This window comes from Cotesia glomerata, linkage group LG4, assembly GCF_020080835.1.
Source record: "Cotesia glomerata isolate CgM1 linkage group LG4, MPM_Cglom_v2.3, whole genome shotgun sequence".
In the NCBI taxonomy this organism is placed as follows: Eukaryota; Metazoa; Arthropoda; class Insecta; order Hymenoptera; family Braconidae; genus Cotesia; species Cotesia glomerata.
In genome coordinates, this window is record NC_058161.1 from 18,508,077 (window position 1) to 18,533,919 (window position 25,843).

Here is a 25,843-nt window from a genome sequence, read left to right on the forward strand (position 1 = left end):
TTCAAGTATTTGCTTGAAAAATTTTTTTGACTTGTTTTTTTAATTGATTTAATTTTATTATATTTCTTTAAAGAAAAAACAAACTTTGGATGTAAGTAAAAATGATAATTATTTTATGCCAGCTTAATTACATTTTATTTATCTTTTTTCTACAAAAAATAATTATTATTATGATACAATTGAAATAATCAGTATAAGCATTAACTAAGCCAATAAAATTTCTAAAAACAACTAAGATAACAAGAGACTTATAAAAAAATTAGGAAAAAAACCTAGAGCATAGTATTTTATATATTTTATGATAATGAAAAAATAGATTAAAATAATTAATGTCTTATCAATAACAAAGAACATAAAGTAATTATTTTTTAGGAATAATTTTTATGAATTAATCCCCAGTAAATTATAAATTAAAAGGTATCTAAAAATTGGTAAGATGAAATAAACATTTGGAATGTTTTGGCGTTTGTAGAAATCTTTTTTCTTGCAAAGACGTCAGCGGCAATTATTTCGGTAATTATTTACAAGTGGGGTCAACCTATGAGATTGTTAATAACTTTGTAATAATTAAATATTTTTTAATAAAAATTTAGGGTAATAATCTCTAATGTACCCTTAATAAAATAAAAATAATCCGATCCCCAAATTCTTTTATTTTCCCTGTCAAAAAAATTCCCGAAAATCACCTTGTTTTTTTCGATCGTCACAGTGCACAGAAAAAAAAGAATTATTTGTCTCAAATAAATCAATTTATTTGAGTCGTTTTTTAAAATATTTTTTTATGACATACCTAACATATATGGTAAGGTGCTTAAAATATTATATTTTACGAAAACAAATCTAAATTATCCTTAACCTACTATTAACACTTTCATTATTAAATACAATTAAATATTTCATTATTCAACTAAAAGAATAAAAAATAATTTTTTTTTCATTTTAAAGCCATTATAATTTCTGAAAATTGATAAAATTAATTTATCAGATATTTAATAATTTGTAGAACTATTGTTAACAAATAAATTATGGCAAAAAAAAATAAGAGAAAAAAATTGACGTAGAAATTTTAAAAAATTAAAAATGCAATTTCAAAAAAATAATTTTTTAGAATTAATTTATTTGTTAAATAAAATTAAAAATTGGTCAAGTGACAGCTAAATTTAATCATATCATTACCATGAATAAACTATTTATTTTACGCGACTAAATCGCTCAAATATATTATATATTCACCAGAAATAAATATTTATTTGGCCATATCCAACTATCTTATATATTTGGCTCAAATAAATCTTATTTCGAGCAAATATTTCTTTTTTTCTGTGTGGTGTTCCCCCTTAAGTACTTAATTTTGGGAAATTTGTTTTTATTCATTAAATTTTTTTTATTTTATGTCTTGTGAAGCAAGCTATTTATCGAAATTTTTTTATAAAAACTCAAATTTTTTTAATGTGCCCTTTTAGCTTTAGGATGCTCGATTTTTTTTTTAGATCTTTGTGTTTTGAGTGATTTTAAAAATGACAAAAAAAAATTTTTTATGCACCCTTTTTGCATTAAGCACGTGGTATATCAAAAACATCCAAAAAAGATAAAATAGAAATTTTATCCAAATATATGAGAGTCAAAATTTTTTTCCAATTTTTAAAGGCAAAAAAAGCCGTCGAAATCTTTGTTTTTTCTTTCATGACATTTTTTATTATAAATACGCCGTAAAAATAAGCAGAATAAAAAAAAATTTGAAAATATTAATTTTTTATCTAGTTATAGCCCAAAATGGAGTTGACCCCTCTTGTAAATAATTACCATTTATTTTTTCTCAGCAGAGAATGATTATTTCAGATCTATTGAAACACATATCCCTTCAGATCCTTGTTTAATCTTACATTTGGCGTTTGTGCAGCAATTTAGGGGATTTTCCAAATTCCATCGGCACTGAAAAAAAATATCAAGTGAGTTTGATCACACTGATAGAAGGATTTCTTAACTATTAATAATTTAATTTATTTGAAGACAATTATTATAATTAATTATAAATAAATATTTATTTTCGAAGAAAGTACATTTATTAATAGTTAATAAGTATTTATCAATAGTTAACAAATATTTATTAACAGTTAATAAATATTTTGTTGAGTGAATTTGTTTCGCTTGCAATGTCATATGATAGGAAGATTGCTTATAACCAAAAATCATATTTATAAATTATTTGCATTAATTATATTACATTATAATAACGTTTATTGTAAAATACAAAATTCTATCACAGCTCATAATTATCTTTTATAAGGTAAAAGCCCCAATTATTGACGGGGGTCTAAATATTGACACTCTAAATTATTTTTAAATATATTAAATTATCTGTAATAAGAATAACGATCAAATAAATTTTTATTAAATTCTAATTAATTAAAAAATTGAAAAAAAGCACATTCAGTTCAAAATATTAAATATTAATTATTAAAAAAATAAAGTTAGCACCAGTTCATCAAATCAGCTTACACGAGCGTCTATTTTCTTAACAACTTTGGTTAGAAAAGCATTTTTTAACTGCCGAGTTTAAATTAATTTTTTCATGTAATTATATGATCTATTTTTTAATTAACAATATATGAAATATTTATAAAATTAAATAATCGAAATTAATTGTATGCTTTATGATATTTAAATAATGGGAGTCAATAACTAGTTCATAATTTTTATGGTGAATCCCATATTGACAGCCAGTCGACAGCGCTATGATGCCTTTTTTTTTAAGTATAAAATAGGTTATACACGCGATTATATTCAAGGCTTTTAACTCTCAAATAACTCGGCGTGTTTTAGTGTTAAATAAGTTTTTAAATAAATTGCTATATTTTTCATAATAATTATTCATTCATAGAAATTATTATTAATTAACTTTAATAATATTGATTACTTTATATCAAGTTTTTGATAAATAACAATATAACCAAATGATTCGACGCATGTGCAGTAGGGGCGTCAATAATTGGGGTTACGGTACGTCAATAATTAGATCAATCAGTTTTTTAACCCGTCAATAATTGGTGTATCCAGATCATATATTTAATTATTTAAAATTAATTAGTAAATATCACTGATTATCATTTTAAAAAAAGAAATTGATTAGTTAAAACATTACACGGAAAAAAGTAAACTGTAATAAATAACAGTCGATTTATAATAAGTAGTGATTAACTGCTAAAAATTACCATTTCAAACAGTAAAATCGTGATTTTACTATTCACTTTATAATATTTACCATTTAAACGTTACAATTTACTCTTTACATGGAAGAAAATACTATTTCAAACAGTAATATTCGCTATGTAAATGTCTAAAATGTTAAAGTATAATAATTAACAATTCAGACTTTGATATTTATTATTTCGTACCTACAAAATGATGTTATGATATGTAAAAAGTATAAAATAAAGTTAGTAAATTTCTAATACAAGCAACGTCGATATTTACAAAGTAAATTGGTAAATTTTAAACGCAACGCTAAAAATCAAACTGTAATTATTGTCTCGTTTGGACTGGTAAAATGTATATTTTAAAAGTATACTTTTTACTGTTTCAAATGTTAAATTTTCCCAGAGTGGGACCCCCTTCTCTTTCATCTGAGTTCCCCTTCTCCTCATTATATGGACTATATATTGAAATGATAATTTTTACTGTTTGAAACTGTAATTTTTAAGATGAAAGAGTCGTTATTTACTATAGTGACAGCTACTAATCACTTATTTTGGATATTAAATTATAAATTGTGGCTTTTATACTTTCTACATTAAGTTCTGTAATATTTATATTTTTGCCACCCTGATGTCCGGTTTACTGTTTGAAACTGTAAAAATTAACCGGAATCCGAGTGAATATTACAGTTTACTTTTTTCCGTGTACTGAAGACATTACCACAAACAAAATTCATCGATATTTATATTTGATTGCTTAAAAAAAATGAAATCATAACTTTGTCTCTTATAGCGTCAATAATTGGGGCTTTTACCTTATTTTTAAATATTAAAAACGTTAATTTATTTAGTGAATTTAATTATTATCATGTATTGCAGCTATAGAGTTATAAAAAGTGTCAAAAGAAAATTGCTATTTTTGCTTTTTATTTTAAATAAATATTTGTTAACAGTTAACAAATATTCATTAACCATTAATAAATATTTATCAACAGTTAATAAATTGTACTTAATAAATTACTTATTAACTGTTAATAAATATTTGTTAACTGTTGCCAAATATTTATTAACATTTAATAAATCGTATTTAATAAATAATTTATTAACTGTTAATAAATATTTATTAAATCCTATGATGTTAAAAATTATTTATTAACAGTTAATAAAGCTTATTATTAAATATAAACAAATCCTTCTATCAGTTCATAAGATTTTATTTAAATTTTATTTTCAATAACTTTCTAAATTCCTTCAATTTTTTTTTTTTACAATTAATAACATACCGGTGATCCCAATTTTTGACAGCTTTCAACGATCACTGCCATCACCACCAAAACAAATAGTCCCACGATGAATAAGCGGAAAGCAAGCTTACTCATCTTCAATACCAACAAATGCTTTTATAAACTTCAAATCCTGTAAAAAAAAAAAAGGAAAATAAAAATTAATCTATTGCATAATAATTTAATAACCATAAAAAAAATGACTTAATTATTAGTTCCGAATGAACTCGGATGAATTCATCGTATACGCGAACTAGTTTGCATAAATGAATAATTCAGTTGTATAAAATAGAAATATAAAATACAGCTGACCGTCAACTGATAATTTCGATCAAGGACCTTTTTATTGCTAGGTAATAGATGTATCTACATTGCATACGTCGTCATACCTTCATCTACCTACATTATATTTCCGATTTGGAATCGGTAATTTATACACCACGGACGTGTACTACATCATGCATCAATTATTCAATAATAGATTAGTTGTAAACGTTTAAAATAACAATTTAACTCATATTCATAATAGTCGCGTTAAATTTTTAAGTATACGAGAAAATAAGTCGTATGAACAATTGATTATATTTATTGCACGCCTCATAACGCGAAGCGGTCAAGGTAGTGCTTTACTCCCGACTCGTCAAGGTCAAGCAATTTTGTGAGCGTCAAATGCCTCTATCACAACCATATAGCACTTGTACAATAATATGAGTAGACGTGCATCGAGAAAACACTTTAATTAATCCATCTTATAGTTTATAAAAATAATTTTATGGTGCTACTGTGAAAAAAAAACGTTTCGAAAATTAGGAGGGTAAAATGAATGATATCTGGTAATCTATAGTTGAGTCTACTTTTTACGCACACGTAAGGATAAGTGACATCTCTCTCTCTCTATCTGTCTCAACATTCCCGCATGGATGCTAAAAAGTACTATAGGATATTTAGTTTCGTTTATTTCTACAATCATCCACCAGGGAAAGTATGAATCGAAAAAAAAAATCTTGGCGACAAGTCGATTCTTGTAAACAATTTTGCTAATATTTACGTGTGACAGTTCATAAATGAATAACATTTTATTTGCATCCTCTCAAATCCGAGTTCGCCGTTGCTATTACAAAAAATTTTGTTCGATACAAATCCGCAAAGGTTGGTATTTTGGTAATAAACTTAAAGTGATGACACTCGTCTGAGATGATAAATACATTCTCGCTTCGCTCGACCGATAACAACGTACTCGGTTTTGTTGAGAATGCACTCAATCTCAGCCTCGTGACGTCACTTCAAGCTTACCAAAATACCTACCATCGCGCATACGTATCGAAAATAACTATTAAGTGGACGTCCGGATGTCTGTACGCTGATTTTGTATGCAAACACGATAACTCCCGAAAAAATAGATGTATCGAGACCAGGTTTTTTTTTCTTAGTTCCATAATTCGATTAACTGCTGCCGTATTTAATATCAGTAGCCTAGTTTACGTAGTTTTTTTTTTAATGAATTTTTATTAAAATTCACAATGATACACACGTTCAAAAAATAACTTTTCTTATTTCTCTCACGTGAAGACTATAGCGCCACTTAATCAAGTTAAAATGAGATCAACCAATCATATTACTAAATTTTTTTAGGCGCGCGTATGTGACAAGAAAATTAGGCGCCAATAATTCAAAAAATATTATAAAATACTCTGTAAAAAATAACTTGTTTACGCTGATTTTTTATGTAAACACGATAACTCCCAAATAAATAAATGTATTGAGACCGGGCTTTTTTTATTAGTTCCAGAATTCGATTAACTGCTGCCGTATTTAATATCAGTAGCCTAGCTTACGTAGTTTTTTTTTTAATGAATTTTTATTAAAATTCACAATGATACACGCGTACAAAAAATAACTTTTCTTATTTCTCTCACGTGAAAACTATGGCGCCACTTAATCAAGTTAAAATGAGATCAACCAATCATATTACTAGATTTTTTTACGCGCGCGCATGATAGGAAAATTAGGCACCAATGATTCAAAAAATATTATAAAATACTCTGTAAAAAATAACTTAATTACGCTGATTTTATATGTAAACACGATAACTCTCGAAAAAATAGATGTATCGATACCGGGCTTTTTTATTAGTTCCAGAATTCGATTAACTGCTGCCGTATTTAATATCAGTAGCCTAGTTTACCTAGTTTTTTTTTTTTTTTTTTTTTTTTTAATCAACTTTTATTAAAATTTACAAAGATGCACACGTACAAAAAATATCTTTTCTTATTTCTCTCACGTGAAAACTATGGCGCCACTTAATCAAGTTAAAATGAGATCAATCAATCATATTACTAGATTTTTTTAGGCGCACGCATATGATAAGAAAATTAGGCGGCAATAATTAAAAAAATATTACAAAATACTCTGTAAAAAATAACTTAATTACTCTTATTTTGTATATAAACACGATAACTCCCGAAAAAATAGATGTATCGAGATCGGGATTTTTTTATTAGTTCCAGAATTCGATTAACTGCTGCCGTATTTAATATCAGTAGCCTAGCTAACGTAGTTTTTTTTTTTTAAATGAATTTTTATTAAAATTCACAATGATACACTCGTACAAAAAATAACTTTTCTTATTCCTCTCACGTGAAAACTATTCTGCCACTTAATCAAGTTAAAATGAGATCAATCATATTACTAGATTTTTTTAGGCGCGCGCTTATGACAAGAAAGGCGCCAATAATTAAAAAAAAATTACAAAATACTCTATAAGAAATTAATAATTTTTTTTTCTTTTAAAAATAAATTATACAATTCATTTTTTTTTTTTTTAATAAATAAGCGCTTACTTTTAGATTTTCCAAACTTCAATTAAACCTCTAAGCTAGTATAAATTTTAATAAAATTCTATCCTTAATTTTTCTCTATTAAACATATATCTTCCTTTAAAAACAAAAATCTCCCACCAACCTTTCAAAAATCACAATCACCTATAAACACCAACGCAAGAAAAATAAAAACACTCAACCTAAGCAAGTGTGAAAAGTAGTTATGCCAAATAAGCATTATGCACTCTAGCGACTGCATCATTACTCTATATACCTCTATACATACTGTAAACATACATCACACATATCCAACACATTCTCATGAACCACCTAAAGATAGACTGCCGCTCGGTGATGTAGGAGGAAATTTAACCTTGTCCTTACGGGTTTATATAATCTCGCGTGCTCACAAAAAGATCTCAGTCAGTGGGTCGATATATTGAGTTAGTCAAAAAACACATCTTCAATTAATTAATCCAATATCAACTAGGCGCGCCGTACTATTTTCAAGCCCATCCTTCTGTCAGTCACAATATGCTCTCTCACCCAAACAATGCGGAGCTTTCTGTTTAAAAATCATTCAAGAAGACCAAAGTGAGTTCTAATTCTAATTCTGCAACAATTTTTGTCCAAGACTAAAATCTTGGATGATTTGTGTCAAAGATCCAATACAAAAGGTGATCAGCCTTGATTCAACCTAATTTGGTGCAAGTGGTGTTGCATAACAACAACAACAACAACAATTCTCTAGGAGAACCTTCACTTGATATCAACAAGCCTCTTTTATGTGCAGACTATCAATTAGAAACGATTTAATATAATTAGCATCTCGTTGATCATTAAGTTGCTTTTAAACTCGAATCATTCTAACGTTATTAGTGCAGTGAGTAGTGCAGTGTGTGTCTACCAAAATAAATGCTAAAATGATCTCAGTAATACACTTGACCTTGATTGTTTTCTTGGCATATCTAAATCCGTCTGATGGAAAGTGCACCTTAGCACCATTAGATTCCGAGCGGCATATACGTCAGCCAATAGCTTACGTTTGCATCCACGGAGATCTTCAGGATTTGCAAGATGTGCCCAGTAACACGGAATGGATTGAATTCACGGTGTCACATTTGCATCAAATCCCAGCTGATGCATTTTCCAGATTCAGTGATTTGAAGCGATTGACTTTTTACAATTGCGAATTGAGGGATATCAATCAGGATGCGTTTCGCGGGTTGCATAATTTGGAATGGTTGATAATGTCCAATACCAAAATGCAGGTAGCTAGAGCAGCGATGTTCAAGCATGTGAAGAATTTGAAGCTACTCACTTTAGATTCGGTGGAATTGAGCTACGTTGAGCCGGAGGTCTTCCAGATTCTGGGGAAGAAATTGGAATCGCTTAATTTGAGGAACAACGACCTGAATTGTCTGCCAATTGATGATTTGGCGAAAATGAGTAGGCTTAAGACCATAAGAATTGATGAGAATCCATGGCTGTGTGACTGCAGAAGTGCTTTGGAGAATTTGATGGCCAAACATAAAATTAGGCATGAAGGTGCTGTTGATTTGAGGGATTATGCTCGGCAAAAACGGTGGCAGTGGCAGTATAATGAGAGTTACTTTCATCAAAGTAGTACTCGGGTTTATGATTGCATGGCGGTTTTGCAGTACCCACAATTGCCCTCAGTGAAGACAGTTGATGCTTATCAGAGCAGAATTGAGTGGAGAGAATCGACAACCAATAGCATTTCTTATCTAGACTATTTGCCGGATAATAGTGGATGGATTGAAGTTTTTAATGTTCATATTCCTAAATTAAAACGCTATACTTTCTTCAGATTTGGAAATAGTTTGAGGAGTATTTTGTTGAAGGATTGTGGGATTAGGGAGATTGAACCTGAAGCGTTTGCTGGGCTGCATAAATTAGAAAGATTGGCTATTTCAGGGGCTCAGTTAACTGTTGTTGCTAATTATTGGTTTCAAGATCTCACGAGGCTTACAGAACTGGTTATAGAAAGGGATTCTATAGAAACTTTTGAATTTGGCGCGCTCAATCATCTTCGGAATTTGAGACAGTTGGATCTTACGGGGAATAGGATTAATTGTCTTGAGGTTGAGAATTTGGAACAGTTGAGGTTGCTACAGCGAATTGAGGCGAAGGAAAATCCATGGTACTGCTCTTGTAGAAGGAATCTGGAAAATTGGCTGCTGAGGAATCAAATTGGGTATGCAATGAGCAGTAGCAGAACTTCGGGGACCAGTTGCTTGGATGAAAATGATACTTCAGTGGCTCGTCCGGTTACGGATTATGTGAGTATTTGTTAATAATCAATATTATTAAGAAAAATTTTGTGTCTAGGGTAATCATATGATAATAGGTTTTTTTAGTGAAATTTAGTGACATTGTAAAGGTCTTGACTTGAATTCGTGCATTTTAAAGGTTTCATATCATTCTCACCGATATTCAATTTATTATGATAAGTATTTACATTCATCACTTTGAATCTTGAGAACTATTGACATTTTTAAAGATATAAGCTCATCCCGATGTTATACTCATCGAGACCTTTCATTTGAGTACCCACATCAATTTTTCATATATTTATATATATTATATATATGTATATATGAAAAATATATATAAAAATGCATGTAAGTACTCAAATGAAAGCTCTTGATAAGTGTAACATCGGGATGAGCTTATATTTTTGAAATATATATTATATATATTAGGAAGTGCCAAAATGTAACTTCCTTGATGGACCTTTTAAAATTGGAATTTTGAGTTCCGCTTTTAACTGGAGTTGTGTTTGGGCTAAATCTTGAAATTAAATTTTGAATTTTCACCAGAAATGCCCAAACTAAGCTTCTGTTAAAAAATTCTATGAAAATCAAATACATCGTCTCACTCCAAAATATCTCAGGAAATATATATATATATATATATATATATATATGTATATATATATACATACATATATGAACTTTTGAACTATATATATTTTCTGACTCAGCTCGACAAACTGAGTCAGAAAATGGCTAAATTTTTTAAAAGTTGCGCCATGAGGACGGCTGCAATAGTTAGATTTTTATAAAATCTACTAAAAACGTCAATATTTAAGAAAATACAGTGCAATATAACAAAAGTCATTATTTAATAAAGCAAAATGTTATTTAATTATAGTTCACAAGTCACGGCAGTCACATAGTGACTGCAAGATTGCAAGTTTTTAATTAATTTCCAAAAGGAAGATTTTCTTTATCAACATTAAACAAAAATTCTAATTTAACTTATAAATAAGGAAGTATGAACGCAGTGTAGAGTGGGATAGGTAGAAGTTGTTGCGCGGTAAAAAGAAAAGCGCGATAGTTACGTAATGTTTACGACTATGAATGCACAAATATATATACATTACGCATGAACTAATAACTTCATCTTTGTAATTAATAAAGCAAATAAAATAATATTAGTTCTCTTTTATTTATTTAGTGAAGCATGTTTTTTTTTTTTTTTTTTTTTTATTACACTAAAAACATCTTTAATATATTTAATTACTTTTAACTCCGTAATGTTTTTCTATATGTATACATAGATATAATCTTTTAATGTATGTTATCGACAGAAAGAAAGAAAATGTGTTATGTAGGGACTAGTCTATCATACAAATTGAATTAAAGTGGTTCAATCAATAGATCAGTTAGCTAGTAACCCAATTACGCTTATTGAATAAAATGAAAGGAAACAATTTTTTTTTTATAGAAGTCAATTATAATAAAAAGAAAATTGTTTTTTTTTTTTTAATTTTCAAAATTTTTCTATCAACGTCATTGCGATAAATTTATTTTAATTTTATAACTGCTTATTAAAACTTGAAGGTCGTTAAGTAGGTTATGGTGAAGGCCAGAAAGTACGAGCGTAGTAATTATGGAAGATTTATTTATGAACCTCAAAATTTAAGCCCTTGAAAATCTATTTACAAGAATTAGTTAAAAATAATATTTCTTTTTGTCTTAATTATTAATCAAAAATAAATTATTATATTATTATTGAAATATATTTATGCTGACGAATCACTGGTCTAAAACTAGGTCATTTACCTTATATCACTATTTATTATTAAGGTTACTGCTTTTTGATGACTAATAATGACTCAGATATTTGACAAAATTATATCTTATATTATTTGAAAAGAGTAGAGTCATTTATCTACTAATGGTGATTAATTTCATGTTTATTCCCATTTTTAGACGATTAGTCACCTGCTTGGAAAAATATCCTTTTTTAGTGTGAATTTTTATTAGTAAATTTAAACAAATTATCAAAATTTATCGTCAATTTTTTAGAATCTACACGGAAAAAAGTAAACTGTAATATTCACTCGGATTCCGGTTAATTTTTATAGTTTCAAATAATAAAGCGGACATCGGGGTCGCAAAAATATAAATATTACAGAACTTAATGTAGAAAGTATAAAAGCCACAATTTATAATTTAATATCCAAAATAAGTGATTAGTAGCTGTCACTATAGTAAATAACGAGTCTTTCATCTTAAAAAATTACAGTTTTAAACAGTAAAAATTGCCATTTTAATATATAGTCCACATTATGAGGAGAAGGTGAACTCAGATGAAAGAGAAGGGGGTCTCATTCTCACTCTGGGAGAATTTAACATTTGAAACAGTAAAAATTATACTTAACGTAGCCATATTAAAGCAAATTTTAAGGGAGTTGGGAAAGAACGGATAGGGGAAAGGGGGGGACCTACTCAGTGGGAATTTTTCCGTAATTGAAAAAATAATCAGACAGCCCAGACTGGGAATCGAACCCAGATCTCTCGGTTACGCGCCAAGGGCTCTACCAGTTAAGCTATCCGAGACAAGTACTGACTACTTTATTCAGTCACGTATATAAGACCCACCGAGCAAACAACGCCACCGTCCATCTTACGGTAAAGAGCCATATTAAAGCAAATTTTAAGGGAGTTGGGAATATACATTACGTACTATACGTATACGTTTTAAATATACATTTTATCAGTTCAAGCAAGTCAATAATTGCAGTTTGATTTTTAGCGTTGCATTTAAAATTTACCATTTTACTTTGTAAATATTGACGTTGCTTGAATTAGAAATTTACTAACTATATTTTATACTTTTTACATATCATAAGATCATTTTTTAGGTACGAAATGATAAATATCAAAGTCTGAATTCTTAATTATTACACTTTAACATTTTAGACATTTACATAGCGAATATTACTGTTTGAAATAGTATTTTCTTCCATGTAAAGAGTAAATTGTAACGTTTAAATGGTAAATATTATAAAGTGAATAGTAAAATCACGATTTTACTGTTTGAAATGGTAATTTTTAGCAGTTGATCATTACTTATTACAAATTGACTGTTATTTATTACAGTTTACTTTTTTCCGTGTACACGGAGAAAATTTTATAGTAGAGTTTATTATCTAGTTATGTTAAAATTTATTAACTAAATTCGATAGTAGTAAATATTATTTAAATAGTTAAATAAACCATCTGAATTGTAGTATTTACCATCCTGACGGTAACTACTACTATTATGATGGTAATCAGTAATATTAACTGTTATTATTTTAATTAGTTACTACTGTTATCAAAATCGTAATTCCTAATATAACCTGATGGTTGCAGTTACCATCAGTAATAATAATAATAACTACTATTTAAGCTAGTAAAAAATATTAAAAAAATTAAGAATCTGCGTTACCGTAGATGCATTTCTGAATAAACTAAAAGCAGCTGTAGTGCAGTGTAGTGCACAAAAAATCGGGATTAAATTCGGATTGAAATTATATTTATAAATTTTTATTTGTCTAAAACAAATTTCAACGCCAAATTTTTCAAAAAGAATTTGAAATTCCCAAAAAAATCAAAATTTTCAATAAAATTCAAATCAAAATTTCAAAAAAAAATTTTTAAATAAAAAAAATCAAATTTTCAAAAAAAAGTTTTGAAGGGAATTTAAAATATCTTAATATTTCAAAGAAAAAAATGTACATTAGCTAAAATATGGATGTAAATAAAGGATTTAATTAAATAAATTTATATTATTTTTTCCTTCAGAATTTTTACAATCTGAGATGGTTACAGTTACCATCTTTGATGGTAACAGTTATAATTTATAATAATTACAATTATTATTTTCAATAGTAATCGTTACCATTATTAAAAGTAACTATTACAATTGTCAATGATACCACCTATTATTTTGTTACTAATTTATTTTATTACCATTTTAGATAGTAGGAGTTACTATTTTTGTATAGTAGGTAGTACAATTAATTTTTCTCCGTGTAGGTTACATTTTAAATATTAAACACCAACGATTATTCTTCACTCTCAAAATAGTAATGTCAAGCGTGGATTTTTAAATTATGTATTTCCTTAAATAATTTATATTTTTAAAGTGTTATTTAATGTAACGGAATATTGTTTTTCGAGTGACCTTCCAAACTATCGGCTGAACCATTTAAAAACACAATGATTGCAAAATTTTTCGAAGATGGTTGTTTTTGGAATTGTTGCATTATTTATTGAAATTATATTAAACTCCAATAGATAGTTACTTAAGCTATTTTTATTTAAATATGGGCTTAAAAGTTATCTTGAGTAACTTTAAGGAGGTCCACGCTGTAAAATTTTTAAAACTTCCTGTAAATTTGTAAATTCAATCTACGTAGCCTAATAATTAAAAAAAATTTTTAAACTGCAGGTTTCCGGGATATTTAATCAAATAATTAGGTTTGAAAATTGTAATTTTTACATGTCGGTAAATGCAGACTCCAACAGCCGTGTCTTTGGTTAAGAATTTAATGCAAAGAACGATTTTAAAAAAATTTTATTTTTATTGAATTTGATTGAAAAAATAATAAGCTTTCGATTAAAACAATAAAAAAAGGCCATTCGGCAGCCGAAATGGAAGTAGATTTCATGATGAATAATAAAAATACTACTAGGGTTACATACGAAAAAAAAAAAAAAATAAATTTCTGTCTGATTAAACAACAATGACGTCAAAACGAATGCAAAAGTAAAATTTCATTATATCTGTCTGAGAAAGTAGGTGATTTTTGGCTTAGACTAATAATGAGGTACACAAATTAAAGCTTATTTAATAAGCTTTCAGATACCATTTATAGAATTTTGATAAGATATCGCGTTCAATTGTAATTGCACGAAAATACGGTAAAAGTGAAAATTTTTGCGATTTTTGAAAATTTTTGAATTGCTATTATTCCTAAACTATTTAATTTGGAGAAATAAATAAGTAGAAAAATTAAAGCTTATTAAATAAGCTTTCAAATGCAATTTACAGAAATCCGATAGGATGTCGCGTTCCATTGTTATTGCACGGAAATAAGGTATAAGTGAAAATTTTTTTCGATTTTTTTCGATTTTTGAATTGCTCTCATTTCTAAACTAATCGACAGATTTGGCTCATCTTAGAACTTAACCTCGGAAATTGTCCTAAGAATAAGTATGTTACGTTTTATTGAGATCCGTATAGAATTACGAGAGTTAGAGAAGAGACAATGCCGATTATATTGTGTATATATATATATATATAAATACATACATATATAAAACTTTTGAACCATATGCATTTTCTGAATCCGCTTGACGAGCTGAGTCGAAATATAGAAAAATTTTTCAAAAGTTCCGTCATGAGGACCAATGCAATAGTTAGATTTCTATTAAATCTACTAAAAAGTAGCTTTCCGAACGTATTACGGAGATATTTTATATTTTTTATGAAAAATCACTCGGAACTTGCGTTCTTTAAAGTCTTGTATTTGACTTGGCAACACCGCTTGCGCAATTACCCAAAACATAAGTAACCGCGGTTTTTAAAATGCTAGAAGATCTTAGTCATTTTAGTTAGACAATCAACATAAATTAATTTTAAGATAACAGTGTTAGAAGTTTTTAGTGTTACAAGTTTTTTGTCGATAAAGATGTTATATAATCGTCATTACATAACTGTTCAAATTACTAATTATTTATATTTAAATTTATATTTTTTTCATCTCTTTTGTTTTATGATCTAGACGCATTAAATGTTAAATTAATTACTTTGATGGACTTTGCTTTGAGACAACATTATTTATTTTTACTTTATTATTATCATTTCCATTACTGTTAATAACTTTTATTATTTCTATGTATTAATTTATATGTAAGGCCCTTAGGGAGCTAAGGCTTCAGGGTCTAAAATTTTGATAAATAAATAAATAAATAAATAAGATTAGGGAATTCTTCCGGTGTTGTCAAGTGTATACCGGTAATTCAGAGTGCTATATTTTTTATTAGTCAATTAAACGTTAATAATTATTTAATGAGTAAATTTTTGGGAAATTTCCTCAAAAATATTATTAATTAATTTATAAAATTAATTTTAAGACAACAAAAGTATTTCTACGTATTATTTTTTATAGACATTCTTTACACTAGGAAAGTACTTGGATTTCCTTAACTCAGAAAACAGAAAAAATAATTCGGGCAGCCCCCTCCGAGAATCGAACCGTGTTCTTTTGGTTATGCACCAAGCGCTCTTCCAGTTAAGCTATCTGAGCCATCGTCCGTAATAACCTTTCAGTCAACTAATAATTTTTTCTTCAATACAATATAAGAAGAATATTAACTACGCTACCTTTCTAATTTATAAATTTCCATTAATCACGTGTGCTAAACTTACACATATTTCACAGCAATTTAAGAACTTTTCAAAAAATATTGTTCCAGACTTATTACAATGCATCATCCACTGGACGCATTCGTTGGAGCTGGGGCTACGAAGTTCAAGCCCGAAAACCAGTAGAACGACCAACAACACTAGCGTCACCTATTATCATAGATCGACCGTCAACGCCAGTAGTTAACCTAGGAGGTTGTCGTCCTGTTGCCTCGCAACAATACTACCATAACCCGCGATACAATCACCTGAAAGGTTTAACTTACGCCTGCGCACAAGGGTCACTAGCAGATCTAAAAAATATACCGCCCAATGTCGAAACAATAATTATTACCAACAATGCATTGCACACTCTAGAAAATGATTTTTTGAGGAAATTCAATGGCTACTTACGAAGACTCGAAATACGGAATTGTGCAATTAATACAATTGAAAACGGCGCATTTGCGACCTTGTATAACCTAGAAAGTCTTATCATACGTGATAACAATATTGGGACCGTGACCTTGGATTGGTTTGGACGCGACATGAGAAATTTGCGTCATTTGGATTTATCTAGGAATAATATTGGAAGAATAGAAAATAATCTCTTTGATTGCGTTCCTAATTTAATAAGTCTTGATATTTCGGACAATAAATTGAACTGCATTGGGGTTGAGCAACTTGAAAAGTTAAGATATTTACGAGAACTAAGGATCACTGGTAATCCATGGACTTGCTTATGTGCAACGAGACTAGAACGCTTCATTCAGAACAAAGAGATTTCTTGTCCAAATGGGTGTTTGGATTCAGTGTTGTATGATAATGGAATGTCTACTTGGGGTGGGTGTCATGTAGATCGTCCAAGGTGAGTTACAATTTCAGTTATGATTAAAATTGGTAATCAATTGATAGTAAATTTCACAAGTATCAAATACTAGCTGTTACTCGCCCGCTCTGCTGGGTGCTTTATAGAATTGCATTTTTAGATCCAGACTTGAAATTTAATTAGAGTATTGTTTTGACTTGCACAGATTCCCAATTCTACACGGAAAAAAAATCCTATGAAAAATTACAATAGTAACATCGTAATCCAGGACTAGACTTTCAGTAACTTGATTTTTACGATGCTGCCGTCTACAGAATACAATTTGAATTATTGAAAATTACGATGTTATTTAGTAAATTTTTTTGCCGCAAGAGCAAGTGAATAAGGACGCATACTATATGTTTTAATAAGAGAGAGACAGAGTCCAGTAGTTTGCGACGCCACCACCGAAAGATGACTAACTACTGTATGGAGGGTGAAAAATTACGATGTTTTCATTGTAATTTTTCGTACAATTTTCTTTCCGTCAGTGTTCCCATCCGTCACATAATTATCGTAAACGTCACATAATTTGAAGCATTATACGATCGTACATCCGACTTTGATTATGTGACGAAAAGTTACGATAAAATGTGTCTTGTACGGCAATTGTACGATAATTTTCGATATGTTTGATTTTCATTCTTATCCATGCGGGTTAACTTTCATTTATTACCTGCTCGAAGTATGCAGCACCCCGCGGGTGCCCTATCGCCCTACACAGTTTATTTTGTTATGCTAATATTTAATAAATTAATATGAATCAATATATAAAATTGATTATTTTTTTATTTGATTTCATTTCATGAAGAAACATTTTTTTTGTAAATATTTTTCAAGAGTAAATTTATTTCCGAATTTTAAATGAAAATATTTTGGCATAAAAAAAATTTAAACTATGTAAATTTAGTCAAGAACTTAAGTTTAAAATTTTTTTTTTGTGCGTACGATAATTTTTCAGAAGATCCGATAATTTGACGGCACTGTGTCGATCAGACAAGCAAAAGTTTCTGGGAACACTGCTTTCCGTGTATCGAATTGGCATGCACCTTTAATCCATGTAATTATTCTAGCTAATATTCATTGTAACTTTCAATGTGCAATCATTATAACATTCCCGTGTTTTTCTTACAAAAATCAATAATAATTGATATGAAAAAAAAAATTTTTTAATGAGCATTAAAAGATTCATTTAAAGAAATCGTAGGTCTCATAAGTGAAGAAATCTGCCTAGTATATAAACATAATCAATAAAATTCAAAAATTTATTTTAAACAAATGACAATCGAATAGAATAAATTTAGTTACAATAAAAATTCATTATTTCTAAGTCAAAAAAATACAGGTTTCAGATAAGTAATCACCACCATATCATATACTAAAATCTTCTCCGAAACACGCTACATCTTATGGTATAAGTATTATTCCGATCGGTTCAGTAGTTTTCGCAGTATAACCGGACAAAAAAACCAGCTATCCATTAATTAGTATAGATATTATGGCGTTAGTACAAATTTTCAGAGTTATTTTTTCAGTGACCCGTGTATATATTTAAATTAGAATTTATTCAGCCTATTTGGTCACAGTGACTAGTGAATCTAATTCAAACCAACAGATGGACATTCCATCTTGCCGTTATTGTTTGAGAGTTTTATTCTCTTCTTCATGTTAGTTCGATGGAAATCCATCGAACTTGAATACTAGTAAACAGACTGATACCCTGACTGATAACATGTCAGGGAGATCCAGGTTCGATTCCTGGCTTGGCAACCAACCCCATTTATTTTTTCAAAGCTCATCTTTGCTCTCATTCAAATTTTCTTTCACTATCTTTCACTTAATTAACATCTTTATAACTCGAACAGATACCACAAGCTTCCAGCTTTACTAGTATTCAAGTTTGATGGATTTCCATCGAACTAACGTGAAGAAGAGAATAAAACTCTCAAACAATAAAGGGAAGATGGAATGTCCATCTGTTGGCTTGAATTAGATTCACTACCCGGGAAAAAAAGTTTAGATCTGCTCTGATCAAATCAGATCAAATTCATCAGATCTGAGCAGATCTGCATTTTGGCCAGATCTGTCCAGATCAAATTTGATCTGATTAGATCAACTCTGATCTGTTCATATCTGGTTCGATTGAAACATAATCAATTTATAAAAATGTTTATAAAATAAAAATAATAGTAAAATTTATTTTATTTCTACTTGCAAATTAGAAATTATGTATTTTACATCAATTTTCCGTGATTTAAAGTCGAATTATCGTTGAAAAATAATTTGTGATGTTGGAGATTCGAACCTGGGTCCTCCTGCATGTAAGTCCCAGAGCGTACCATTCAGCTACTAGAAGTACCTGACTAAATTACTCTTCAGATAATAGTGTAGGCACTGTATTATCTTTTCGTAAAATTTTGAGGTCGGTGTACAAAATATGATTAATTAATGTATTTTGACCCGCTGAAACCGAATATCGCAGTCATTTTTGCGAAATCCCGGGCCATCTATTGTTTATAGCCATTTGTTTAAACAATTATTTGAGAAATAATTTTTTTTGAGATCCGATATTTTTTTTTACAATATTTTAGGCAATTGTAAGATGAAAATTACTCTTATAAAATTTTCCGTAAGTTGATAGTTTCTGAGTTATAAATTTTTGAAAATTGAAAATTCTTGATCTTCAACAATTTTGATGATTAATTACAAATAAATAAATTACTTAACACCAGGTTTCATGCACGTGATTGTAAAGAAGAATACTCAAAGTTTCTATTGAAAAAATAATATCTGGTTATAATTTTTATTAAATAAAAAAAACGTGATCAAAGTTAGTGCATTTGTAAGAGATATCCGAACAAAAACAGTTTCACTGTAAAAAAAATCGCGCCAAGTCCACGTTCATAAGATTATTAAGAAAAAAAAATTTGTATTTTTCTTTGCAAAAATATATAAAATTAAAAAATTAAAAAATCCAAGTAACCGATATGATTGTTTATGATTTTCGGAAATTAAAAAAAATTTTGTTACAAATTTAAAAATTAAAAAAAAAAGTTTGGAACGTATTTAGTGTGCGCGGTTGCAAAATTTAAAAAAATTGAAATACACAATGACGCACACCAAGTACGTTCCAAAATTTTTTTCTTAATTTTTAAATTTATAACAAAATTTTTTAATTTTCCGAAAATCATAAACAATCATATCGGTTACTTGATTTTCTTATAATTTAATACAAATTTTTTTCTTAATAATCTTATGAACGTGGATCGCGATTTTTTACAGTGAAATGTTTTTGTTCGGATTTTAGTATTGTAATTATAATAAAGTACAATTGGTACCAATTTAATTAAATCTTGTGTTTGTTGCATTTTTTATAGCAAACTATCCCCTTGAAACTACAGTTTATGTAAAAATAATTCCAGCGCACCCTGGCGGGTGTAGATGCAAGCTGTGAAATATCTATTTTTAACTGTAGTTTCCCATCTAATGAAGGATTACTATGCATTCTCGAATTATTTAGTCTGTGGCAGATCACTTTGCCCATCGAAAAAAGTCAGGATCGAAATTTTTGCGTTGCTATAGTTTGTGCTGATTAAATTTAATAATTTCAAGTAGATTAATTGTTATAAGTGAATATAATTAATTAATAACAGTCAAATAAAGTATGAATTACTGTTATAATATACAATTTAGGAAAAAAAAGTACCGTAGAATTAAATAAAATTTTGCAACCTCAAAATACCGTTCTGCTTACAGTAAACACAGTCGGTAGTCTGGCGCTCCGTTTACAGCAGATTTGAACGGAACTTGGCGCCAGATTCTACCGAATCTGTGGATTTATTAGAACATAAAGTATAAAAAGTCGTACCTAAGTAGATCTGCTCTGATCAGAGCAGATCTAATTAGATCTATCCATATCCACTTTATGATTACATATATGTATCAAGCTTGATCTGATTTGATCTAACTTGATCTGATCATATCTAAACTTTTTTTCCCGCTTAATAATCAGATTAAATTAGATCTGCATAGATTAAGTCAGATCTATTTATATCTAATTTTTAATTTAATTTTGATCAAACTTGATCTGGATTGATCTAATTTGATCAGAGTTGATCTAGTTTGATTAGAACAGATCTATTCATATCTACTTTTCAATTTCATTTTGATCAAACTTGATCTGGTTTGATCTAAGCAGATTAAATTAGATCTGTCTATATCTACTTAGATCTAAATTTAGATCAAATCTGATCTGCTCAGATCAAATCTGATCTGCTCAGATCAAATTTGATCAGAGCAGATCTAAACTTTTTTTTCCGGGTAGTCACTGTGACCAAATAGGCTGAATAAATTCTAATTTAAATAGATATTATGTATATGTATATATGAAAAATATATCAAAAATACATGTGGGTATTCAAATGAAAGGTCTCGATAAGTGCAACTCCAGGATGAGCTTAAAAAATGTCAATAATTAAGAAATTACGTTGTATTTTGTTCACTGATGATATTTTTAACGTTGATGTTATTAAATATAGTAACCGCTAAAAATACTTTTTTTTTAATATTAAATTCTAAATGATGGATTTATACTTTTTTAATATTTAATAAAATTCCTGAGAGTCCGACGTACAATTTAGTACAGTAAAAATTAACCAGAATCTTATCAAATTTTACGATTTATTTTTTTCTGTGCAAAGTTCTGATACAATTTTAAACATTTCATTCTTGTAATCAATTCCTAATTCAACATCTCTAAAAATTTTGTTGCAGAATTTCATCAATTCCATCAACTTCCCGACCAATTTCCCCGCCAACAATTACTTCTACAGAAGTTCCAGTAACTGAAGCTTACAACGTAACTGGAACATGTTCTGCAGCAAACGAGCGTACCCACTACTTCTGCAACAACGGAGATAAGTTTATCATAAACAACATCCCTACCTACGTCCGTTCAATTGAAATTTACGACAGTCATATTCCGTATCTTCCTGCCGGGTGGTTTTCACGCTTCAGAAACCTAACTGAACTTACCATCCGCGGATGTTCTCTGGAAGATATCGACCCTCGCGCATTCCACGGCCTTTACAAGCTCGAAAAACTGGTGATCACTGACAACCGATTATCAGTGATCCGCAACAGTTGGTTCCGCGATTGCAAGTCGCTTTATTGGCTAGATTTGAGCAAGAACAACCTTATGGAGATAGAGGCGGATGCTTTTGACAACTTGCAACATCTTCAGTACCTCAATATTGAAGACAACGCTTTCCAGTGCATTTACACTGGATATTTTACGGAACAGGATCAAAATTGGCGAAGATTGCCGAGACTAAAAGTCCTTGAATTCGGCAACAATCCACTTAAATGGAGGTGTTATCAAGAATTACGTCAATTTCTTGAAGTTAGGATTATTGGGTACACGTACTTTAAGTGTCCGCATGACAGCAAAGCTTTGGTGAGAGAGTTGTTGAATGAAAACAAAATGGACGGAACTGCTCCTAGCGCGGGGTTCAAATTGCGATTTGATCACTTCACTTTTCTTCTGGTCATTTTGTTGTTTAATATCTTTTAATTAAATTAGTCATTAGTTATGGTTACTATTTAATGATTATTGAAATTGAGTACTGTTGTATTCGACTAAAATGTGTTCGGATAGTGTACCTGATAAGAAACTTAACGCTTACGTAGCTACACGATAATTTTAACTAAAAAGTATTGAACATTGATAAAAACATTTCCCCTATCGAAAAAATCCATATTGGAAAACAGCCTGGATTCCCAAATGGCGTTTTCGGATAGATTCCCATATGGCTTCCTATATAGGAATCCAGGGTAGGATCCTACATAGATTCCCATATTAATCAGGCGAAAAAAAATTTATTTAAAAAATTAAAAATAATTATGAAGTAATTGCTATTAATTAATTATTAATTGAAATTAATTTTGAAAAACTGATTTTGTAATTGTATCTAATGAAAAAACTGCTCGCGTCTGATGGACTTGAACCCGGTACCTCATGGTTGACAGTCTTCTATGCTACTCACTGGCCTAAGTCACGTTCTTACAAGGCCTATGTTTATTCCACTTATATAAATTTAATATAGGAATCCATACTTCCAATGTGGATTTCCCATACAGGAATCCATGAACCCACAGATTCTTATGTGGATTCCTATAAAAATTCATATTTCCTATGTGGATTTCCCATATAGGTATCCATGTATCCACAGGTTCCTACCCCCATGAAAAAAAAATATATGTCGAAAAATATAAAAAATATGTTTTAAATATACATTAAAAATCTATAAAAAATATAGAAATATATTAAAAATATATATAGTAAATATATTTTTAATAACTAACTTTTGGCCGATTTTCATATATATTTTATATATTTTAGATATATTCAAAATATATCTTAAAATACATAAAAAATACATAGCTAAAAATATAAAAAAAATATATTTTAAACATATCTAAAATATATTTGAAATATATAAAATATATATGAAAATCGGCCAAAAGTTAGTTATTAAAAATATATTTACTATACATAATTTATATATTTTTTATAGATTTTTAATATATTTAAAATATATTTTTTATGTATTTCAACATATATTTTTTAACTTCCCCCTAAGAAAATTGAAAATTTTCAAAAATCGGGAAGTTATTGTTTTCACCCCGTTTTTCGAAAATCGAGTTTTCATCAGATCTCGACGTTTTGAGGCCCTAGGAAGCTTTCCTGACTATTTCCGCGATGATGTCACCGTGTCTGTATGTATGTATGTGCGTGTGCGCGCGCGCGCGCGCGTGTGTGTGTGTGTGTGTGTGTATGTATGTATGTATGTAAATCTCTCATAATTTTTGAACGGATCATCCGATTCGATCGAAATATGCGGCGTTTTGAAGAGTTCCTTTGCCCCTAGGATTTTGATACTAATTTACAGAATTTGAGTAAATCAATTTTGAGAAATCTCAAAAATAAAATTTCCAAAAATTCGTTTTTTTTTAAATATCTTTTAAACGGCTGAACCGATCAATTCCAAAAACTAATCAGCTCTTAACCTCAAAAAACCACGTCGATTGCCACCAGCTCGGTCAAAATCGGTTAATTTGTTCGTGAGATATCGTTGTCGAAAAAAATTGAAAAAAAAGTTTTTTTCAGAATTTCTATGAAATTTTTAGTCTGATCAGTTTACGCTTGAAAATTTTCCAAAGAACTCAAAAAACTGCGTTGAATGCCGTAAACCGTGAGAAAATCGGTTAATTCATTCAAAAGTTATTGCGGTTTGAAAACTCAAAAAACAATGTTCTATAAAACTGCCATTAGCCTTTTGAGCTCGAAGAGCTCAAAAGCACAGAACAGCGATTTATTTGAGCTCGGAGAGCTCAAAATTACACATAAATTATATTTTTGAGCTCGAAGATCTTAAAAAATAAGTGAATTGTTGAGCACTTAGGTATGGAGGTAGCAGGAAGTTGCAGGGACGGCCTTTAGGGTCAACTGTTTTCCTAATTTTTTTATATTTTTTTTTCATGGGGGTATGTGGATTCCTTTAGGAATCCATACTTCCTATGTGGATTTCCCATATAAATTTATGTGGATTTTTTTGATAAGGTCTTGATTCGAGAAAAGTGTTCTTTTTGAGATAATTATTTTATGTCCAGTTGTCATGACGGAAAAAGAATTTTTTAATTGCACGACTCATAATGCGAAGCATCAAAAAGTGCTTTACGATCGAATGATTTTTTTCGCATCATTTTGGCAAATATTTTTATTATTATACCCTTGTTAGTTCACAAAATCAACATACGTTGCGAACTATTGTTCATTATTTAATGGAGATTAATTCCATACTTTTCAAATACTTATTTAGTGCAATAGAAACAGAAAAAAAAACATCAAAATAGTTTAAAAAATTTTCCTGTGCAAGTATGAAACTTGTAAACACTGTAGCTTGTCAAAAAATCCATTAATTGAGTCAAATTATTTTTTTTTTAATTATTTGACGGAATTGCAGGCCCCCTATTGAGAATTGCTATGTAATTCAGTGTCGTTTAATTGCAATTAATAAAATAAAAAAACCAAAAAACTGTATATCTACATATATTATGTACATTTATCTCAATAAGGGCGCCTAAAAATTATCGTCCTATTACAGCTATTTTATATTTTTTTCCCAATTTTTATTTTATTACTATTTCATAAGTAAATGAGCATTATGAGTCATGCACTTTTGGATTTTCCAAAATTTTCTTGTATTACAAAGCATGTAAACCCCACAAAAATATTTTTCTTGAATCAATCTTCTTTTTTCTCAGTGTTAATATCTTGATTTATTCGTACATCTCATCAAGTTCTGATTTATAACTACAATTTATTTTGAGATTAATTTAGCACATCGTTATCAATAAGCACTTTATAATTATAACTGACTAGAAAATTGTTCGATTAATTTATTAATTTATTAATAAGTAATTTATTTTTTTAATACTAATGTTGAATTCAATGTAATATTATTAATTTATTAAATGTTAAATATTTTATTAATTGTTAATAAAAGTTTTTATTCAAAACTTACAATTGTTGAAAAATTACTTGAGTAATAAAAACAGGTAAGCAAAATACTTTGAAGAATATTAGCAGGAAACAGCAATTGGAATTTTTATTGATGTACAGAGATAAGTATTGCGTTTCAATGTCAGAGCAAGACTGAATTTAGCGGTAAGTGCGTCATTATTCTACAAGATAAAAGACAAAGAAGACGATATATGCTATCTATTATTTCTTACAATTGTATTTGAAATACTTATGTTTTGTTCAGTTAATATATTTGGTTGCATCGGAATTTATTGTAGAATTCATAATACAAAGCATTACTTGAATAATATCAATTTAACAATGTCAAAATTTAATTAATTGATAATTTAATTCAAATTCCGCTTTCAAAATCAACAATCAATAAT

At 28.9% G+C, this 25,843-nt stretch overlaps 1 protein-coding gene and 1 long non-coding RNA gene across 3 annotated transcripts; one reads left to right on the forward strand and one right to left on the reverse strand.

Annotated features, from left to right (window-relative positions):
- Positions 1-1,679: 1,679 nt before the first annotated feature.
- On the reverse strand, positions 1,680-25,604 carry LOC123262707. Of its 2 annotated transcripts, none has more exons than XR_006509021.1 (3): positions 25,459-25,604; positions 4,478-4,610; positions 1,680-1,932 (listed from the first exon to the last, which is right to left on the reverse strand). It is a non-coding gene; the product is annotated as an uncharacterized LOC123262707 (long non-coding RNA). The 2 variants fall into 2 exon arrangements; XR_006509020.1 differs by lacking the exon at positions 25,459-25,604 and adding an exon at positions 7,439-7,524.
- LOC123262705 (slit homolog 3 protein-like) lies at positions 7,726-22,758 on the forward strand. The gene is made up of 3 exons (XM_044725050.1): positions 7,726-9,599; positions 16,077-16,873; positions 21,647-22,758. Exons 1-3 carry the CDS (start codon positions 8,220-8,222, stop codon positions 22,443-22,445), a joined length of 2,976 nt encoding a protein of 991 aa, XP_044580985.1. The 5' UTR covers positions 7,726-8,219; the 3' UTR covers positions 22,446-22,758.
- Positions 25,605-25,843: the final 239 nt, after the last annotated feature.